The 22302-nt window shown below is 43.5% G+C and overlaps 1 protein-coding gene across 1 annotated transcript; it reads left to right on the top strand.

Moving 5' to 3' along the window:
* The first annotated feature begins 2639 nt into the window (after window positions 1-2639).
* Window positions 2640-21423, top strand: mtmr14 (myotubularin related protein 14). The gene is made up of 18 exons (XM_070903512.1): window positions 2640-2953; window positions 3783-3931; window positions 6116-6224; window positions 7104-7179; window positions 8440-8500; window positions 8778-8900; window positions 9258-9331; window positions 9745-9815; window positions 9910-9984; window positions 10460-10526; window positions 11699-11784; window positions 12256-12332; window positions 13302-13338; window positions 15312-15382; window positions 15650-15708; window positions 17108-17240; window positions 17803-17979; window positions 20863-21423. Exons 1-18 carry the CDS (start codon window positions 2819-2821, stop codon window positions 21041-21043), a joined length of 1761 nt encoding a protein of 586 aa, XP_070759613.1. The 5' UTR covers window positions 2640-2818; the 3' UTR covers window positions 21044-21423.
* Window positions 21424-22302: the final 879 nt, after the last annotated feature.

Genomic DNA, 22302 nt, shown 5'->3' with positions numbered 1-22302 from the left:
AAAGCCACCCTCAAGCGTGTGGCCTTCAGGTCACCCTAACATAGTTTATATAAGTTGCCAAAGCTCGGAGAGTTGGGTTTACTTGCCATTTTTTTTATGTTGTATTAACAAAATCAAGCAATCACATTCTAAAGTAAACGTAACAAGAAGATATAAAGTGAGCACACCTTCAAAACCAATACTGGCAGTTTTTAAGTATGGCTAACCCTGACCCCAAAGAACGAGAAAGAGATTTGCTACTGACAACTTGCAATCCCTCCATTGCATCTCTGATGGAAAACAATCTGGGGGTGTGGGGTTCGTGATGTGAAAGATCTGAGCTTATTGTAGCCCACTCCTCATCTCTGCTGTGAGCTCGTGGCTCGAAGCTGCATTAGCCTCAGCGACCACCAACGCAGACAGACAGGTTGCACTGTGGTTAACATAGGCGCTAGGTTTTGGCGAGGCAGAAGAATGCAAGGACTAAAATATCTATGGGGCAGAACGCCTGGTTCTGCTTCATATCTATATATTTTATATACTCTCAATGATGTTATTAAAGATCAATATCAACCCCCTGGAGAATACTTTATGTATCTGGCTCGTTTTCTCTGGAAAAGTATTATATAATATGGAGATTATGTGTGTATTTGAATTGGGTATTTGAATATTGGACAATATTTGTTTCATGTAAAGTTATTCAAGTTATTCCATCATCATCATCATCATCATATAATAATAACAAAACTGATCACATTTATGTAAAATATGTAAACATGTAGTCAATGCAAATTTAAAGACCCCCCCCCCCAGACATGTTTTAAGACATAAAATACTCTGCTTTGAATAATAATTTGTAATTACCTGGTTGAAATGTCTTAAAAGCTCATGTACTCCTTCTTAAAGTGGCCCCTGGGGGGGGGGGGGGGGGGGGGGCTCAACGCACTGCAACTTAAACACAAGCAAATTAAGAAAACATCTCCATCAATTACACAACACAAAAACAGCGTTTCCAGAGGACACTTATAAGTGGTGAACACGGCTTGGACACGCTTATTTACTGAAGTCGGGTCAGCGTATCACCCATGCGCATGCGCTGAGCGTGACCGCTGCACAGATTTGGCAGGAACTTGCAGAGTTAAAAAGTAATTTCAGTGATTTCTGAGGAAGGATTGAGCGTACATGAGGTACAGGTAATAACCTTTACTGTCCCACCGGTGTTGACATTAGCTTACAGATATCACATGAAGCGGCTTTGACGACGGCGGCCGCAAGATGTCGCTGCACGCCCCGAGCATGTCAAATCAAGGAGTGTGTCACAGGATGTCCACGCACTTGGTCTGTCTGTCGTCACTGATAAACCTTCTTATTATCACATCTGATTAACCGATTAACAGCCATTTTCATCAGATTCCTTGTAATTGACCTTTATTTTGAAATTTCGCAAATGTTTTACAAACTGTTTTCTTTCAATCTGCGCGCTCCCGTTGGGCGCGCGCGCTGCGTATCAGATGCGCATGCGTGAAGCGGACAAAAACAAATAATCCTTCTTGGTTTTGTTTTGTTTTTCTCATTTTTCTTGCTTATTAGATTATCATTTCAAGACAAAAACAAGAAAACACATAGTCATTGTACTTGTTAGAAAACGACAAAAAGTTTTTTTTTTCGTTTCCTGGATTAAATTAAAAAGCAACTGAATGAATGCAAATGTGTTTGAAAAGTTTAACTGTTGCTGACCTTATTAAAATGTTACTTTCTTTTTTAGCTTTTAGCTACCTTTGAGGAGTGGAATTATTAATCGGTGTTTTCATTTGTGTCACATTTTGTTTGTTGCGTTTATTGATAAATAATAAAAACTAGATGTCTTGATTTTTTTAATATTTTTTTTTAGGACAGCCTGGACATTTGACAAGGGGAATTAGGGAGTAGGCCACGGAATATAAATAAGTTGTTGTTAAATTAGCCAAAGATGAAATCTCACATGTAAAAAAAAAAAGACCTCTGTTTTTCAGCACCAGGACAGGTTTTCAGAGTAAACAAACTGTGGCTGCAGACAGTCCAAAACATCATGCCCCGTTCAACAACAAACGTCATTTAAAGGGGGAGATGGCTGTCACGTGGTCATGTCAGCTTCCTGTTTACCGCCTGTTGTACCCTCAGACTGTAGTACACAGATTGCAACACCACTCTCCGCTGCTGGGGCTTTCTAACACAACAGCAGATGCAACACTGAGATCCCGCAGCCACAGGGTTGACTACTGTATAACTTTAATCCGTTTATCGGCGCGGTCGTGGTCACTAAGGAGACATGAAGACGTGACATTGAGGAAGCGTGAGCAGGCCGGGAAGGATCCCGGAGATTTCCTGACTCCAGCTGACCGGAGTTCAGCGAGGCGGTGCTGTGAGTCGGGCATCACCAGATGTCACAAACGCAAACAAAACAGCGGTGATGCGGAGGACTACAAATGTGTGAAATTTTCCACAAACGAGTAACGTTTTACGAGGGTTTTGAGTGAGTAGAAACGCCTGGGAAGCTGAACTAGTCTGTTAGCTAGTCGTGCTAACTCCGGTAGCAGCAGCAGCAGCAGCAGCCGCCGCCGTGGTGTGAGTGGCTGGCTGTGCGGGCTGGCTAACTGCTTGTGTTTGGAGAGTGGAGCAGCTCGCCGGTGCCCTGAATTCAGGAAGACTCCCCGGCTCCGGCCCCCTCAAGCGGGCAGTCAGGAAGAAGCTGGCTGGGAAGGGATGGCCTCGTCGGTCTTCCCGTTCCAAAGGACACGGTTCTGCGGTGTTTGAAGGAGGTCGAGTTCGGCTAGAGGCCACTACCGCAGGTCAAGGCGCTATGATGGCCGCCTCCCCCTCCGCGGCCGGCGGCTTTACGGCCTCCGGGCTGTCGGTCAGAAAGAGCGAGGAAATACTGGATTTGATAGATTTGTTTTCCAGGATGCAGTACAGGGCAAAGGAAGTCACTCCTCGGGTAAGATTGGGGGTCATCATTCGGTGTGGCAATGTGTCAGTCTCTCTCGTGGGAATGATATCTTAAACCGAACTGCCTTGCAGAATCAAGGAAATGAAAGTAACCCTGTACAACAGCAAAACAACATAAACTGCAGGTAGTGACATATGACCTCTTAACAATCCTAAGAAACCACTGCTCAGTTCGGCATGTATCTGGTCCACCTAGCTGCTCTTCATTTGTATAAATGTACAGTGGTTTTATGCATAGACACTGCTTTCTACCTCAGACCAAGGGTTATTTTGATGTGTGTTTTTATTTGCTGGTGTAACCCCTTTCCTGTACTCATAGCCTTCATTCATATTTGAAATGGAAGAGCTTTTGTTGAAAAACCACATTGCTAAGTGTATGTAATTATTGCCCAATCAAATATAGTTTTCTATGCTCAATCAACAAGAAATTCATAAATTAATAGATTTTGATAGAAATGTAGTGATTGTAGAGTAGACGGCTAAGTAGAATAAAACTTCCTTCAGTCAGGCAAGTGCCTGCGTAAGAGTGCCAGCAGTCTTCCACATTGTCCCGAATGCCACACATGAGGACTTAAATGGTGTTAATCTTTACACACTGCATAGTGACATATTGAATGGGCAAGGGACATTCACTTTACTGGTAGATATGGGAGTCTGCATCTAAGTTTGCCATAAAACTTCTAAATCCGCCCGTACAGTATGTGCTAATTAGTTTTAGTTTAGTTACCTATCTAACCCAAATTCTGTCATTTTCTAGATGAAAAATGAGGCTCCTTTTTAAAACCACTAGCATAACTTTTGTTTTTGTGTCCCTTCAGGTGGAGGCGATAGAGAAGCGTTGTTTGGAGTTGTTTGCCAGAGATTACAAGTACAGTATCATCCACAACTCCAACGGAGAAGTTTGTGGCCATTACCCCCGGCAGATAGTTTTCCTGGAGTATGAATGCACAGATGTCGAGAGAGACAGGTACCCCTCCACTACTCAGCCAGTCCATCATTTTACGATACAAAGTCCAGTCCACTCAGTTACCAATTACCCTCCTGTTTGTTTGTGTCACTCCTCTAATCATGCACACCTTACTGTGGTGCAGGGAGCAAAGGTCAGCCTCCATCTCTTGATGGCATCAACGCAGCAGAGGGGTGAAGTGACTGTTCTGTCACATGAGGTCACGTTGTGGCCGGAAATAGGAAATAACCTGCAGTGATTCAACAAATCCTTATTTCTCACTGCTGATTAATGCAGTGGAACTATTTTCCGCTGTTGTGCTGAAAATAGACGATGTGCTTTAACATATTATTCATAACAAAGGCCTCCATGTACTGTATTGAAAAAGCAAATCCCCTGTGTGCACGGAGAATATTTGCCAGCATAATTTTTTCATTTCAACTGAAACATTAGCAATAAACATATTTACAAGGGGTTTCTAGGCAGTATTTTTTGTCATGACATGTAGTATGTTGGCAAAAACACCAAACATGCTCTGCTTCTAGCCAGTTAGTGAGCGATTAGGCTAATATCCCCTCCTTTTCTAATTCCATATGCCAGTATTGATGGATATCGTGATTATAGCACCTTTTCTGGAAAATCAATAGAGAAAACTGTTTATAGATAAAATACCCAGAGAAGAATGTCTGTGTCTCATCCAGTGAATTAGATACGATAAGTATTTTGATAATCGATCAATCGTTTCAGTCATTTTTCAAGAAAAAAACATTCTCTGGTTTCAGCTTCTCAAATGTGAGGAATTGCGGCTTTTCTTTGTCATTTATGACAGTAAATTGAATATCTTTTAGGTTTTGGTCTGTTGGGCAGACAAAACCAGAATATTTAAGGCATCATTGTGGGCTTGAAAAAATTGGAAATGGCAATTTTATTTCCCTCCAGTTTTTCAACATTTTATAGACTGAACGATTAATTGGGAAAATTATTGTCAGATTAATCGATAATGAAAAAAATCGTTAGTTGCAGCCCTAATACAAATGTCAATATTGCTTTAATTTGTATCGCTCATCACCATTCAGAGTATGTCCACATTAAGCTGGCTTTTTTTTTTTAAGCACATCTTTTTCTCTAAAGAAAAGGCAGCACTTTTCCAAAACTGTAAATATTAAAACGCCGGCTTGGTGTTTCAGTGTGCACCGGGTAAACGGAGCTTTTGCAAAACGTTGACATAAGCCAGCCCAGTGAGGCCAGAGAAGTTAAGAAGACATCCTTTAGCCCCCTCCCACGTTTTTTCGTGATTGTTCATTTTAAATGCCAGTATGGCTGAATACTCGGCAGCATGATAAAGTAATGGTTTTATCAGCGCAGCACAGCAGCTTGGTAGCGTTTAGCTAACAGGTAGAGTTTATGTGTTGAATGAAATAACAATCTTGTTCAGCTGTCTATATCCGCTGAACTATATCCCGAATTTGGGTGTATTAAAGCACCGAAGGACAGTGAACAGAGATGACACACAACAGGTCTGACGCTCGAGTAACCGGCTGTGTGGCAGCAGAAGTTGAGAAGGCAACTGTCTGTCGCCTCTAACTTTTTCCTGTAATCCCGTATTTTAAATGTCAGTTATACCCGATCCCACATACAGAGCTGTGGTCGTAAACCTGTGTTTATGTTGATTTTATCAGATGAAGTCGAGATTTAGCCGTTTTTTTTTTTTTTTTTTTTTACGTCGTTCAGTGTCGTTCACTGTGGACGGAAAACAACCTGGAAACACTAATGTGGACGCAAACAGCGTTTTAAAATGTAGACACCTTAATGTAGACAAAGTCTAAAGTAATGAGGCCTTTTGAGCGTACGTTGTAACTTATTTAACCCTTTTGATAATCATTCAAGTGTTTGTGTTTTCATGGTCAAAACAGCAGCAGGCAGGCAGTTAAGATATATTAGTGAATGTAATTAAATAATCAATGGGTGTTGAGTCTTGTTGACCCACTTAACTGTGACCTGTATCTCAGAAGATAAGAACAGACGATCGTTTGGAGGCGTCAGCAGGGTCGGCTTGTTTTCAGCAGACTCTGCGGTGTGTGGTTAGCACCGATCGTTGTGCTGTTGTGATGTCAACGGCTTTACAGCTGCATTTTGTATATGACGTGCTAAACGAAATTAAAATGATGACGAAGACTGACTGATGGACTGCGTGTGTGTGTGTAGGTTTGAGAGCACAGTGCAGATCAGTAAGCTGCAGGACCTGGTGAACCGGAGTAAGCTGGCTCGCTGCAGGGGGAGGTTCGTCTGTCCCGTCATCCTCTACAATGGCAAGGTACTGCTGCTCTCTGCTCGGGGTTTGATATCACTTCTGTTCACCTGACGCCAAGGCATTGTGTTAAAGTCTTCACTTTAGTTTTTCTGGTGTGAAGTAGTGATGGGAATTAGCTGTATAAATTCCTGATTTAACAGAGACTCTTCGGATGTTTCTTTCTTTCTTTCAGGATTTCACCTACAGGAGACTTGTTTTAGAACACAAAGTTTTTTTTTCCCACCCCAGATGTTTAGATAGATACACATGTGATGCGCTGTGCAACAACCTTTACTCCGACTTTTCTCACGGAGGGCCAGACGCCAGAGCAATAAGATGTGTGCAATTGCAATGCCCCCCGTTCTGTCTTCACTGTGGGAAAAAAAAAAAAAAAAAAGGTGTTTTGCGGGCCATTTTTCTCTGCAAAACACGTAATATTTCGAAGACTGACTGACTTCAACAACAGATCCACGTGGTTTTAGGTTGTGGGGAGGAAAGGGACTCAAACCACCATGTGCATTTGAGGCAGAGAGAGGTTGAGGGATGTGTTATGTAACAATGCAAGCAGGATTTCAACAATGGAGCTGCCTCTTGCATTAAGTCTGGCTTGTTTTGGTGTCCAGAAACACTTGGTTTAAATTCTTATGAATGTTTATGGCAAGAAATTCCACCAGATACAAGTTGCACCTGTGATACTCCAGTCATTGGGAAGGCACCTTCTCTTGACATGGAAGCGGTTAACAGCAACTGAGGACATGTTAAGGGCACAATCGACGCTTTATTTAGTGCACTTTTTCTGTACATTTAAAACCTCGGGATGACTGCTGCAGGAAATGTGAAATTAAGATAACGTAATGCGGTCTTGCTTAAAAGTAAACGCAGATCCTTTCTTCCTCATTGCAGCATATTTGCCGTTCGTCCACTCTGGCAGGATGGGGGGAGCTGTACGGACGCACAGGCTACAACTACATCTTCTCAGGTACAACACACACACACACACACACACACACACACACGTACACACTTAAATTTAGCCTGAAGAAGGGAAGTTGTGGCCGACTTATTTTCCATTGGAAGTTTCAGTTCCACGTGTGCCGTCTGTGAATAGTTGCAGCAGTTGTCAGACAGCTGTCAAACTTAACGTTTCCTGTAAGTGACTGTGGGGGAGTCAGCGTCATTCAGAATCGCCAAGTCGCCACGTGCATCACATGTAAAGAAATGTCTTTCCAGCACATACGGTAATATGATAAAATGATGAAAGCATGCAGCAATTCGGGTTTAAGCCGAAACTATCCACCCGTTGAATGTCTGTTTTTTTTTTTTGATCACTCTAAACCGGTAGTCCAGCTCCTTGTTCTCAGCTCGCACAGGCCTGAAGCAGTGACCCATCCCTCATGTGGTAATTAGCCAGCAGTCTGAGGTCCCTCTTTTGGCCTAAAACAGGTTTTGTGAACGATTAGCAAACGAAGTTCGGTGGAGAAGCTTGTAGACCCGGTTCCCTGACTGGGCTTTTATATCACTTCCACTCGTTTGGCACATACCTTTTGTCCAAAGCACTTAGAATAAGTGCATTCAACCTCCCATGAGAACGCATCCTTCCCAAACCAACAGCCAAGGCGGAGTGTGCCGAGTGTGAGTCAGCCAGTCGAACGTGCTGTGTCAGCGGCCTTGTCTGCGCTTATTGTGACAAATAGTCCTGCGCATTAGTTGCCGTGGGTGAGAATGCGAAGGTTGTTTTGATTTATATCGTATGACATTGTTCCCACGCTTGAGTCCGGGGGTGGTTTTCAGTTTTTGGGAGATTTTGCTTGAGTTATTTGTCAGCGTGTCAGTTTGAAAGGCAGCCACGATTAGAAAACGAGCTCTGTCGGTAGGTTGTCCAAATCCATCAATTACAACCTGTATACAGTTCAAATAATTTTCATACCCGAAGAGTAGATCTTCCCCTTTTTGGAATGTAGCAAAGCGGAAATAATATATCAGACAATTATTATTATAATTATTACTAAAACATTATAACAAGCATTATATAAACATCAGGGATCCCTGATTGTGAATATACAATAATATGTGTCTGAGTGGGATCATTTACAGTGTCTTTGGTGTTTCTGTACTGCAAGCTCTAGGGGGGGGGAAGGTTAGGGTTTATGTTTTATGTCGTGAGCCTCACCTTGATTGAAGATATTCATGTTGTACGCTTCTGTGTTTTGTTTTTTTTTTGTTTGTTTTTTTTTTCTAGGGGGCACTGATGACACGTGGACAGAGTCTGAGGAGGTTCCAGAGGATGACAGCGCCGCCAGGTAATCAAATCACTTTAATTAGATTAGTTTACAGTGAACACCAGGCACTGGCCTCTCTGTCTGTCTGTCTGTCTGTCTGTCTGTCTGTCTGTCTGTCCGTGGGCTGAATCAATAAACAACTAACTTCCTCAGTGGAAGTGTTTAAAAAGTCATACCTTACTAACCGAAAGACGGTTGTTAAACTTCTCATCCAGGGAAAACCAATTATTCTGTCAGCCTTTCTCCTATTAATTCTCCTCCTTCTCCTTCCTCCCTCCCTCTGCTCCCTCCTCCTCAGGAATGGGGACTCCCAGCTCTTCGACAAGGTCCGAGGCCACGACATCAAGCTGCTGCGTTACCTCTCGGTTCGCTACATCTGTGACCTGATGGTGGAGAACAAGAAGGTTAAGTTTGGCCTAAAGTAAGGAACAGCGCGGACGAGTTCATCCACACTCTGGCTGTTATTTAGGTCACTGTTTCCACGGCACATTTGTAGGAAGTAACCTTATGGGAGGCATCTGACTGTTGACTCAGTGTGTTTGTGTTTGGCTTCATATTTTATGCAGATTGTGCCGTGAATTGAGTTAGGTTAGTCTGGGTGTATGCAGGGTGCTTGTGATTATACCAGCAGTGTCTTTTTGCACATGTGCATGTGTGTGTATACTGCTATAGCCGTGATAGTCCCTTGTATTTTGTAGTAAAATACTGTAGATGCCCATGAATGCTCACAGCGTATCTCACCTGGCTCTTTGCGTCTTGTCTTTTTTCGCCTCTGCAGTGTGACATCCTCAGAGAAGGCGGACAAGGCCCAACGCTATGCAGACTTCACCTTGCTTTCTGTGCCTTACCCTGGTAAACAACCGCTGTCAAGTTTTTTTGTTTTTTTTTCCCCCAGTCCCTCCACTAGGGCTAGACCGATAGATATCCCGTAGTAAGTAAAGATCTGTGTGAAGCAATAAAGAAACGGGTGTCGCGCTTGCATAGCTAGTCCACCGGAGAGCACTGAGAAGTTTATTTTTATACTGTAAAAAAAGAAAAACAACTCCTCCTCAGTACATACAGATGGGTGACAAACTAAAAAAAAAATCAACATGAAGTGTCTTAGCATGGAGTCAGGCCACCAAGTCTGTGGAACCCTATTGGAGGGATGAACACCTGCCTAACCAAGCACCACATTCTGTGGCTTCAGCTAAAAACCTTGTGTGTTGAAAGTGTGGTGACTATATGTCTTTTTTTTTTTTTTTTTTTTCTTGTCTGTCTTTTAGGGTGTGAGTTTTTTAAGGACTACAAAGACAGGGACTACACAGCAGAAGGTCTGGTGTTCAACTGGAATCAGGTATAGAGAGACTGCTCTGAGCCTGTTCAGTTCCGATTACACAGCAAGTTGGCTCTGTTGTATTAACCTGGTGTCACTGTGTCTCCACCGACAGGACTATGTGGACGCTCCTTTGACAATCCCTGTGTGCTTTAATCAAAACTTGAACATTGACTGGACTCAATACCAGGTCACCATATTCCCTTTCCTTCACTCTGCCGTGAACTCGGCTGTGACTCAGTTTCCCTCTGTAATATTTGTGGTGCGTCAGTGCCATCTGTTGTCCAACCTTGCAAAGTGCTTTGGTTGTGATTCATAACGCAACTTGCACGGCAACACATACAGTAATAGGTACAGTGTGGTTTAAACCTCACTGACTCACACTGTTCAAACCCACATACAGTGACTTTATTTCCATATGCTGTACGTGAGGCTGGATTTTGGACAAATGTGTATAAAGTGAGTCATAAAAAAAAAAAATTCTAGACCTGGGTTTGAATATTTTTTTTGGTTAAACTGAATATACTATATGCTACTGCCAGACAGTGTGGTGTAAGATTGGGGAGGGGGGGTTAAAACCTCTCTGTGCAAGCAATGCTTTAATTTCTCTGTTATACCAACAGTGTATTTACTCTATATATGTGTGTGTGTGTGTGTGTGTTCAGTCGTGGGACCTGGTGGAGCAGACCCAGAACTACCTGAAGCTGCTGCTCCACATCATCAACAGTGATGGTAGGTGGGAGAAGGATCAGATAAGGTTTTTTTTGGGGGGTTGATGTTGGTTTAGGATTGTGGTTTATTCTCAGGTTCAAGTTGGAATATGGGAAGGAGCTGCAACTAATGATTGCCAATGATGAATTTTTTATACGTAGACAATGAAATGTTCATTAAAAGGTAATGACGGATGTATAAGATATCAAAGTGAGGCTTCCTGAGTTCATTAATAGTACTTAATTACGTCCGTTGTGAATGGCCACATCCTGTCTTTAAGTGTGATACAGCAGCTTTTGCTTTGTTATGCATTTCAAGAATAAAACATGAACCGCTGAGTTAAAAAAAAAAAAAAAAACAATGTCGGAAAGGGGGCGATTAATGAGCCCCGGCAGTTTGATGTGATGAGACAGAATGTGTAGCCGCCTGCTGTCCTTTTGTATGTGATTTAAAGAAGGAAAACTTGCGTGCAGAATGGCACTAGGCATTATCGTGTCATTGCTGCACATTCGCAGGTATTTTATTTTTTTCTCGTTGATAAAATCGGCAGATTGGCAGCAGATTGACAGATGTGGTCGGTGGATTTCTACCACCCCCCCCCCCCCCCCCCCAAAAAAAATAAATAACAGCAGCTGGCTTTGCGCTGCCTCATTTGAACGAACCTCCCACCTGTTGGCGCCTCTCCCTCCCACCTGTGCACCAAGTGCTCTGAGCGGAACACGCAGACGAGGACTGGCAAAGCCAATTTCAAGGTCAGGACGATGCCAAACTGTCGGAGCGCTGCTTGTTGCCGCCGCCGCCGCCGCCGCCAACAAAAAATAGGACCTAGAGTGTAATGTAAAAGGTGTGAGTCATAGTGATGACTATTATTGGACTAACATTCATGTGGTGGACACAAGCTCGTCTCCAGTGAGATGACAGTGATTTGCGTGTAGGCAACAGTCACCATAACAACCGTTGTCAGTGTTGTATTTACATCTGCTGCTGTCCTCAAGTGGCCAATCAAATCATCGAATGCAGCTTTCAGTTTCTTGCCGTTCAGGTGAATTGGAGTTCACCCCGACGTACGTATTGGTGGGTCAGAGAGTACAGTCCTCCGTTGTAAAGTCTTCACCCTGTTCATAATGCATTTCTGGCCCTTTTTTAAAGAGTGTTGCTGTTGGTCTCGAAGGTGATGTCGTGTGTCGTTTCAGATGAGAGTGGCCTCCTGGTGCACTGCATATCAGGCTGGGACCGGACGCCCCTGTTTGTGTCCCTCCTCAGGCTCTCTCTGTGGGCAGTAAGTTCTTACTTTTTCATCTTCTCCATTCTCCCCCGGTGTCTCTCTCCACATGACACTCAGTCACCCGGCAGCTCATTTGGCCCTCCAACATTCATTAGTGCCTTGGTAATCCCGCGCTGAATCCACCCCCCCACCCCCCACACCCCTCTCATACCTCTCCACATACAACTAATTTACCATTTCAAACACGCGCTTTAATTAGTCTCTTCAGTATTGACGGCCTTTTATTAAAAATAGAACCCTTATGTAATAAATATGTAATCTTTTTCTCAAGTCGCTGTTCACACTGGAAGCTTCTGGTGAAACCGCAGATCACACGCATGCAGTGTTTTTTTCAAACGGAATAAGAAATCCCCTTTTCAGTGTGCGGCGCTGCATGGCGTCTTGCGGATGATTGGCCTGTGGTGTTTTATTTAACATGGGATGTTTTGAGATGTTTGACTTGCTCTTGCCATATATTTTTCACAGGACGGCGCCGTGCACGCCAGCCTGGAGCCGGCCGAGATCCTGTATCTGACCATCGCTTACGACTGGTTCCTCTTCGGGTAAAAAAATGATCACCCGCATCATCGCTATCACCATTTCATGACCACGCCGTGGCGTCACTCGCAAAGCGCATTAGCTGGCATAAATACTTCAGAGGCGCATTTGCAACGTCTGGTTTGAGAGGCGCCGTGTTTGTCTGCGACGCATAATTGAAGAGTGACTGCTTAATGAGGCACAGGCAGCGGTGGGAGAGGGAGGCCAGGGCGACGCGAGACTAGCGGTGCGATTCTCTGGCTGTTCTCTTGACCGCGTCTTTCATCCTCCCTCTCTCCATAGCTTCGCTCTCTGTCACGCACACACACACACACACACACACACACACACACACACACTCTCTTTCTCTCTTGGGGTTCTCCTCATAATTACCAGCACAATCTCTCCAGTTTGAGCTCATCAGAGGCAGTCTTGTAAAAAAAAAAAAAAAAGAAAAAAAGAAACTGCCAGCTAGCCCATGTAATTATACATCAGCAGGCTTGCCCAAGCCCTGGGGACATTGGCCAAGGTGTGTGTGTGTGTGTGTGTGTGTGTGTGTGTGTGTGTGTGTGTGTGTGTGAGTGTGAAGGAGTTGGATAAAGCAGAGAGACGGAGGGAGTGCCCAGAGGTGCTTGTAGCTGCTGCACCTCAACTCATCACTCATATTTTGACTCCATTTCATTTGTGGAGCAATCTCCTGATTTCTGTACTCTTTCATGGCCATAAACATTGTCAGCAGCACCAGAATACCTGTAATCAGAGGAAAAGGGGGAAAAAAGAAAAATACACTCTGACCGATGCTTCGATTGGCAGAGTTAAAGGGCCAGTTCACCCTAATTCCACCCAGCCCTAGTGATGTCTAGCAACAGTTTTCACACTTCTCTAAAACTTTCACAATACTTACTTTTTTATTTATTTATTTATTTTTTTTTTATACATAAATGAGCGCCAACTGGCATGTAATGCAGTACATTTTTTTTTGTATCTACTTCCAGTCACATGCTGCCAGATCGACTCTCCAAAGGGGAGGAGGTAAGTGCATCTCCAAATGAAGTTTTTCTCTGATTATGATAATAATAACATAACTTTGTTTAAACAAGAAAGCCCAGTTATTTTATTCCTGTGTTAAAAGTCCGAAATTCACTGCGTCATGTCAGTAGACTTTCAGTAGAGTCGGCCTATAAGTAACAAGACAGCTCAGTCCAGAAAACTCATTTTCAAATGTAAAATGTCTTGTTCATATATTTTGTGGTCACAATTCAAAAAAACAAATGTAGGGGGTCGTGTGTTTTAAGTGCAATAATGAAATATCGATAATTGTATTGACCTCAAAAACCTAGTATCAGCCGGATTCTAAATGTCAGCTCAGGCACACGAGAGGTTAATTGAAGAAAAAAAAAATATGTGTCAGTGGTCATCTGAGTCATCAACATTAGCATCATGTTTTGATGTCAGTCCTTGAGAATCAAAGAGAGAGGGCTTCTTTAAACAGCTGTAATCACAGAGGGAGGAGTCTTATCAAAGTGGCAGAAAGGCAGGTTCTGCCTGCTGCTAACGGCTAGCTGTAATGTGTTGCTCTCTTCGCCGACAACTCTTTCATATGAAAGGACGGTGTATGTTGCAGGGCTGGACGGTTAGCATCTCTAATAAAAAAAAAACAAAAGTAGTGCAGTTCATCACTTAAACAGGCATGTGGCTGGCAAAAGACGTTACTGTTGCATACAGGGCACACAAATCCAAACCCTAACAAGATGTGACTCCTCAATTTTGTGAGGGCAACATTTTCTTGGTTTGCCCATTATGCTAAAATGCAAGGACATATCACCACCTGCTATACAAAACATCCATATATCCATACACTTCACGTGAGCAGGGATGCAAAGAGTAGGCTTCCGAGAACATTATACTCTCTTTATGCTATAAGTATAAATACTGTTACTTTAAAGCATGTCCTTAGATGAAAGTGAAAAGTAGGTCAGTTGAAATGTTCTCTGAATTAACATTACTGTGTTACATTTTTAAAAAGGGGAAAGGGGTGGGGTATGGAAAAGGGATACTGCTGTTAAATTCAAGAACATGTTAAGGCTATAAAAGAAATTGCGTTAAATGTCAACGTACATTTGTGGAACAGCATGAGCAACACGGGCCCAGATTTCCAAAGCAACAATAAGTTTCTTTTTCTGCGTGCGGCACTTTGGAGCCTGTGGATGATTATCAGTTCTAAACGTACAACAGCCTTCCTCTGCGTAGCCTCGCTAGAATGAAGCAGTCAAGAGGACAAAACTAGCAAAAACAAAACAAGCATTATTAATCCACCTCAATTAAACAGCACAGAGGCAGGACACATGGAGCTGTATAAACACACAGTTGTCCCACTATAACCAGTCCAGTCCACTCAGCCCCTCTGTCCCACTATAACCAGTCCAGTCCACTCAGCCCCTCTATCCCACTATAACCAGTCCAGTCCACTCAGCCACTCAGCCCCTCTGTCCCACTATAAGCAGTCCAGTCCACTCAGCCCCTCTGTCCCACTATAACCAGTCCACCCAGCCCCTGTGTCCCACTATAACCAGTCCAGTCCACTCAGCCCCTCTGTCCCACTATAACCAGTCCAGTCCACTCAGCCCCTCTGTCCCACTATAACCAGTCCACCCAGCCCCTGTGTCCCACTATAACCAGTCCAGTCCACTCAGCCCCTCTTCACGGATGCAACTTGAAGTGTAGCAAAGTACTTTTCACTTTTCACTTTTCACAAAAAGTACTAAAGAAATAAAGTAAAGTTAAAATTAGCGGGGTTTTTTTTTTTTAAGTACAAATACACAAAAAGGACTTTGTTACAGTAACACTAGACTACAACAGCAGAATAGTGATGTGCCACTGATTCACCTCACACACAAACGAGCACGAGCGACACCTGCTGGGCCGTTGTCTTGATCTAAAAGTGACTTCTGTTGGATTGCTGTTTGCCCTCTGATCCGAATGTGCTTCTTTTTTTTCTCCCTCAGATTTTCTTTTTTTGCTTCAATTTTTTGAAGCACATTGTCTCAGAGAAGTTCTCTGCTGTTAGGAAACAGAGGTGTGTTCCTCCATTTATGTTATGTTCCTTCTTTCCTTCATTTCTTTCTTTCTTCCATGTGAAGCTTTTCCTTGACACAAAATGTTTACGATAAAGCTACAGTTATCTGTTGATGAAGGCCATAGAGTAAATGAATAACCAGCTTCTGAAGGCACATTTCAGCTGTGTGAAATTTCCAGTATCTCATGTTCTTTCTTTCTCGCTCTTTCCGATTGTTATTTCATCATTGTTTTTTTTTTTTTGTTTGTTTTTTTTTGTTTCTTTCAGAAGGAAGAACTCCCACTTCAAAGACAGTGATTTCACTGTGGAAGATCTCTGCCAGTTAAGTAAGTCAGTGTGTCTCATACATTCCTCCCTGCCGCACAGGCCTATAAAAAGAAAAGAAAAGAAAAAAAAAAACCTTAACCGTATCTGAAAACGTCTGTTTGTGGTTTCTGCAGTGGACTTTTATTACAAAGGGCTATGCCTCATTGATTTTAAAGAACTATGTATAGTTCATCAGAAATCACAGTAGTATAAATTTTTTTTTTTTTGTTTTATTCTCATAAAAATTGAATGAATTTTAATGGAATACATGAAATTAGGGTGCTCGATGGACCTGGTTACTGGTGCCTGTGGAAATCATGTAGTAATTACAATATTTCCCATGTTTTCCTGTTGAACTCCTTACATTTGTTAATAAAAAAAATAAAAAAAAAAGCCCCAAACTTCATTAATCCACATCTCAGAGCAGCCTGTTATATCATCAAGTCCTTTTTCGGTACTTTGGAGCAGCCTTTTGCCTCTGGACTGATGCAATGCTGAATAACACAGACAGCGCTGGAGCAGAGACAAAGCATTGAGACTCAGGGTGATAACACAGCGGCTTTCATCTCTTCATGGATTGCAAGGCTTGAATCCAAAACATCTTGCATCACAAACCTTTGTCTGCAGGCTTTTAGCTTTCGGTAGGGTCTTGCATTCGCATCAGTATAATATCCATTTGATTTCTATAAAAAGCTTCTATCATTTCTGTTAAGTTTTTGCTGTAATGATAAACGACCATTCAGTATTGATTCACACGTTATCTTTGATCAAGGATAGTTGACCTGTTATGTTGAATAGTGAAACTGTGTTTTTGTTAGATTTATCTTATGTTAGCTTAAGTTTTTAAATAGGCACTATTAGACACTTCTGGCACAACTGGAAAAGGGGGGAAAAAAGCTGCTGAGGACAGACATTTTGACATGTCAAAACAGGAAATCGCAATGGCTCAGTTACATTATGTGTCTCAGTCAGGTATTCCAGCACAAACAAAAACTACAGCTCCCATGTAAAAACTACAAGCTCAGCAGCGCGGGTACCAACATCATGGTCACAGACTTTTGTCCATTTCCGTAAAACTTCAAGAACACTCCCTTCAAAAATATATTGTTTCCAATTATTTAGCAGTAATCTCTGCAGTCTAAAAACATCGAAATATTATCAGATACTACCAAAAAAACTACCATCCTTATCTTAACATGTGAAGCGAGCGACGCAACGCACTGTTGAGAAAGGCTCCGTTCCAAGGCTGGACTTTCAGTTGTTAGCCCAGCTACACATGTCAGTGGGGTTTTGAACGTCTGCTCTCTCTACTCTACACCTGCGCTTTTCCTGCTATGATTTGATGGAGATGTCTGCCATGAAAAAGGCCCGCGGAGTTAAGAACCTGAAGTAACAGCCCTGCTGTGTGTGTGGTTTCAGAGTCGAGAGATCGCGGCAGTGTGACCAGTCTGAGCAGCGAGTTTTCCCTCATCACTGAGGAGGCGGGCGGCGCCTCCAGCCTCACACACGACACTGTGGACCTGTTCTCCAGCCAACCCCAGGCCTCCAGCTGGTGGGTGGAGGCTTTTTTTTTTTAAATATTTTTTGTAATTGTATGTTTTGGAAAGTTGATAGATATTATAGATGTTGTGATGTTAAAAGGGTGATGACAGTAGATTTCCACATCAGAAATAAAGAAAAATAAAGAAAACAGGGAAGGAGTACGCAAGTACAACTTTTTACAGGGCGCAAACAACAAACTCCAGTTCATAAAACGACGTGCTGTCCACAGAAATGTTTCTGTTCACGGCACTCAGATCCTTACAGTGATGACACAGATGACGCCGTAAAGTCTCTGAGGGTTCAGTGCTTTGGGCTTATGGGGGGCAATTTATCCCGAGTCTCGATGATTGTGAGGTTAACAGTAGAAATACACAGTTTACGTTGCAAAATCAACTTGTACTTGGCTTTCCAACATAAGGTGTTCCCAGATGACATTTTATTGTGTTGTGAAAAAAATTTGCCAGGTAGAAAAATATGTTTCTGCCTACATCCGGACCCCCCTCTCTGCCAACACAGTGGTCTAAATGAATTACAGTACCATGTGGATGTTGATGTCTTCTTTCTCTCCTCAGGAGAAAAGGCACCACCTCCTCTCCTCAGATGGTTGTTTGGAATAAACAGCACCCACTAGACGAGCACCTCTCCCATCCACTCAACGAGGCCCGGTCTTCCAGCTCCTCCTCCTCCAACCAATCGGAGCACGGCGCCACGCGCACTGGCAGCAGCCCATTGGCTGTCCCCGGGAGAAGGTGAGTTGAGTTGATACAACTCCATCAGCCAGTCCAAGGTTGCGTTCTTTTTATACACACACACACACACTTAACTTCAGTAATGTAAATTTTGGATGTTCACCAGAGGCACGGAGCTTTAGCTCTGGAGTGTCTTCATTTTACTCACAAGCAGGTCGACTCTGTATCTGTACGTCAACAGAGCCTGTGGCCTAAAACTGCAGCTCGTGCATGGGCAATGAGAGAGTCTCTTCCTCTGGTGTTCAGCACCGACACTGAAACATATGAAACAATTATTTCTGTTCTGAAGTTCTTAGGTCTCTTTTTATTAGGTCCCTTGTTGCTGTCAAAACAGTTTTAACATTTTCATTTCTCTTTTCCGCCAATCAGCTGGGTTGCAGGTGATTTTTTTTTTTGCCTAACCCTCTTAGGGGAAAAGGGGAAAATGTCTCTCTTACAGTACAGTAACATGCTGAGCAAAACAATCCACCGGGCTATAGTACTGGCTGGGTTCAGTGCCTAAAGTAGTAATAAAACAGGTACTATTAGCCAATCCCCAGAGATGAGAGTACTTCATTATGCAGTAAGACAGACCTGTGAATACCCGATGCTTGGTAACTAACGGACAGACAGGTAGACTCCTGTCCCTTGTGCTTTCCATTTCTTTGTCTTTTTGTCTGTAATTCTTTTGACGTGTCCTCACCCTCTCTTTTCCTTGTCTCTCTCAGGTTAGCGGCAGACTACACTCGGTCAGGTTCCTCCCTCTCTACAGAGTACGGGAGTTGGCAGATAGTTTCGGGTTGCGGCAGCATCCACGACCACGCTCACTTCCCCCCTCCTCCTCTGGCCTCAGCCTCCGCCGCCTCGTCTGCCGTTGCTGCTGCCTACGATTCCCCCCTCCCCTTCAGTTTTCAGGATGAAGGGCCCAGTGGAAGAATGCAAGTAACACTGTACCATTTTACCTCGTCAGGCTTTCTGTTAAAGGAATGGTGGGCTTGCTTTCCATAGAGCATCATCAGCTAGCATGCATATATGTACTGTAACCATCTTGTCAACTGTTGCAGAGTATTACCATCGTTAAATGAATCATTACATTTATTTTGACAGCAGTCACTAAGCATTTGTGCAAGTTGTGATGGCTCTGTTTTTGTTCAGCTAACTGGACAGAACGCCGTTGGCTTTTTAGCCATGCTAGCAGCGTGGCTCTAGGGATGGCAGTGTCGGATGGTCAACCACTTTGGTCCGTCCAGTATTACGACTGATTTAAAAAAAAAAAACAACAAAAAAACGTGATGTTTTTGCCATGAAATTTGGTGCGGACATTTATGTTCCCCAGAGGACGAATCCTACGGACTTCGGTGACCCCTTGACCTTTCATCCGGCGTCACCAGCAGATCAAAAATTCTTTTTGTCCGGTGCTTCACTCCGTTTAAGACTAAACACCTGCAAAACGAATGTCATCCCCGTCAGTCTCAGCTGTACTTTGTGTCGAGCGCTAATTAGCAAATGTTATCAGCATGCTAACCTAAGATGGCGACCATGTATCGCCTGCTATACATCGGCATGTTGATTGTCACCAAGTACAGCCTCACAGAGCCCATCCTAACCCTGGATGTCCACTGGGTCCAGCTCTGTCCAGTGGAAGAGTATGCAGTCCGAGTTATTTTCCCACCATTTTGAATACAAGTGTGCAGCTCATTAAGATAACAGAAGCTTTGTGGCTGTGCTTAACATTACTGCACCACTATACACTGTCTTGTATCTCCCGAATAGAGTGTATTCGAGCAAGTTAGATTTAAATAACATTTTTTTTTCCCCTCTCTCCGTTCTGGCTCTCGGTACACACCATGTCAAGAGATTTTCTCACCCCAAAACAGAGCTTTTCTAAAATGGCCCTCAGAGTGGATCCATCTAAAAATACCTGACTGGCATATTCAGTGCAAACAAGGAAAACGGAGCTTTTTTTTGCCCGGTCACGGTCAGTTAAGAAGTCACTTTAAATGTCATTATAGCCCAATCACAAGACAGAGTTGCCAGACGACGTCATCATCATCATCATCATCATCATCATCATCATCATAAAATCTCGATTCTATCAGCGGGGGAGCAGCTCGGGGAGGACTGCCCGGTTAACAAGTATATGAGTTGGGACGAAATTACTGTTTTGCGCTCGTTCCGTTGTCTGACAACAGAAACGGAGAACATCTACCTCATTATAGATTATGGTATCGACGCGTATGTTTGAGGTAAATTAGAAACAGTGTTCATCCATCATGTTAGAAATGGATAACGTTGAGTCCGAGGTGGTGTCCTGTGAGAGAAACTAGAGTTTTTGTCGCTGCTCTCTGCCCCCCCCCCCCCCCCCCCCCCACTGAACCAGGCGATAGACGAGGAGGAGAATCATGGGAGATTTAATTTTCCACCGGGTTCTCCCTCTGACTCATCCTCCTACTCTCTGCTCCCAGCAGGGGGACATTTTAATTTCTGCTTGATCTGACTGCCAAATTGAGCGCGTCCCGCCGGCATCACTTGCGGTTGGAAAAGGCAAATAACATCTATTCATCTTTATTCGGAGGAAATGAGAGGAGCTGGGAGGAAGGGAGAGAAAGGAAAGAACATGGTGGTGATGAGGAGCTCTGTGTGTGAGCTCTGTGATGGTTAATTCAGGAGTACATTGTGGCCCGAGTGGGGGTCGATCCAACGCCTCTGATGCCTCTGCCTGCGTCATTCTCTTCTTCCTCTCTTCTGATTTCTTGGCAGACTTTTCTTCTGTTTCTTATTATTTTCACAGACCTTTTTTTTTTTTTTTTTTTTTTTTTAAAAATAGGATCACCCTCCCCTAACCTCTTCCTGTCGTCTGATCTCGATCCGTCTTGTTTCCCCTCCTTCCTCTCTCCTCTCCAGGTGTCCCTTCCCCTCTGAGCGCCAGGCCCGTCTGGAGGCGGTGCGGGAAGTCTTCCTGGCGGCCTACAGCTCCACCGTGGGCCTCAAGTCCTCTGCACCCAGCCCCTCTGGCGCCATCTCCGGCCTGCTGGAGCAGTTCGCCCGCGGGGTCGGTCTCCGGGGCACCAACGCCATCGTCTGAACCCTCTCAATGTGACTTCAGACGCTCCTCCTGCTTCCATCCATCCATCCACAGTCGACTCAACATGTCTGGACTCAGTACAACAAAGTGCCAAACATCTCTGTTCAATTCAGGGATGAAGCATTAATGTTTTTTTTCTTGAATTTGCTTTGATTTTGTTTTTTGAACCTTACACGCCCAAATGTGTTTGGTTTTTTTTTCTGTGCTGCTCCAACTTTTTTTTTTTTCTGGACTTTTAATCGTCCATGTTGAGTTTATCTGTCACAGTCAGGGAGGGAAATGATTTCAGCCACAGTATCAAAAAGGGATAGTGAAATGTAAATGGCTGAGAACATGGGGTCTGTACCTGTTACAGGCAGAACATAAAGAATTCTTCCTTCCTCTGTTCTTCCTTAATCTGTTCATAGTTTTAAAAAAGAAAAGAGTCCTTGCAGTGACCATCCCATGTACAGGAAGCATTATGTTTTTAGTTCTCTTGTTTTGTGCTGCTATTCTCAACTGATCCAAGCAAAGTTTTTTTTCTTTTTTTTTTGTGTGTTCAGCCGTATTTTGAAGATGAGATAAATAACAGCACTTAATGTGTTCTGACAGAAATGGCACCAAGCTTTTTTTTTCTGTTTCTAATTTGGCACAGTAGGTAGAAAATCACAATATCACTTTTAGAGCTTGCTTTGGGGTCTAGACTTAAAGGATAAGGTTGAACTTTTCGTCATGAAATACTCACATGCCACAAAATTCAAAATCTACGGTCCCTGTTCAGCCGAAGCTCTCGCGAGGCTTCAGCTGTTTGATTCGGTGCCAGCGTTTCGACCTGGTGTGACATCATAGTCTGTGACCCAGTCAGTTTGGGTATTTCAATCTCGGCAAAGATCCCTTTTGGAGTTAAGGACTCACTGTGCTTGAAACGAGTTCATACGACATGCTCTGAAAGGCCGCATTTGAAGAAGCCTGCTGTCGTTCACATGCTGTTCCATGATCCAGCAAGCGCTTTGTTTGAAGCATACTGAAACCTTAAAGCCTCAGTGTTCTTTGCTTGGAGCACGTCTAAGGGCGAAAGTGTTTATAGCTGTTAAGGATGGTCTCACACTTGAAGGCTGGTGGAAAGCCCGTCATCACAGAGGTGGTAAGACGGAATGAAGTGTGACTATAGGACCACATTTCTTACAGTGTAGCTGTGCTCTTACAGCCAGGATGGACAGAAGGGATGATTGCAGCGGCCAGCAACGCTTTCGGCATACATATGTGAGGAGGACGGTCTT

The sequence above is a fragment of the Enoplosus armatus genome, chromosome 3, assembly GCF_043641665.1.
Source record: "Enoplosus armatus isolate fEnoArm2 chromosome 3, fEnoArm2.hap1, whole genome shotgun sequence".
NCBI lineage: Eukaryota > Metazoa > Chordata > Actinopteri > Centrarchiformes > Enoplosidae > Enoplosus > Enoplosus armatus.
Note: the sequence above shows the minus strand (reverse complement) of the source record. Positions and strands in the feature narration are given on the sequence as shown.

Bases quoted from the DNA above. Each gene is read 5' to 3' on its own strand.
- mtmr14 (XM_070903512.1), top strand. From the start codon at position 2,819: ATGATGGCCGCCTCCCCCTCCGCGGCCGGCGGCTTTACGGCCTCCGGG. The intron at 9,332-9,744 runs GTAAACAACCGC...TCTGTCTTTTAG, and splicing joins GCTTTCTGTGCCTTACCCTG to GGTGTGAGTTTTTTAAGGAC. The intron at 10,527-11,698 runs GTAGGTGGGAGA...GTGTCGTTTCAG, and splicing joins CCACATCATCAACAGTGATG to ATGAGAGTGGCCTCCTGGTG.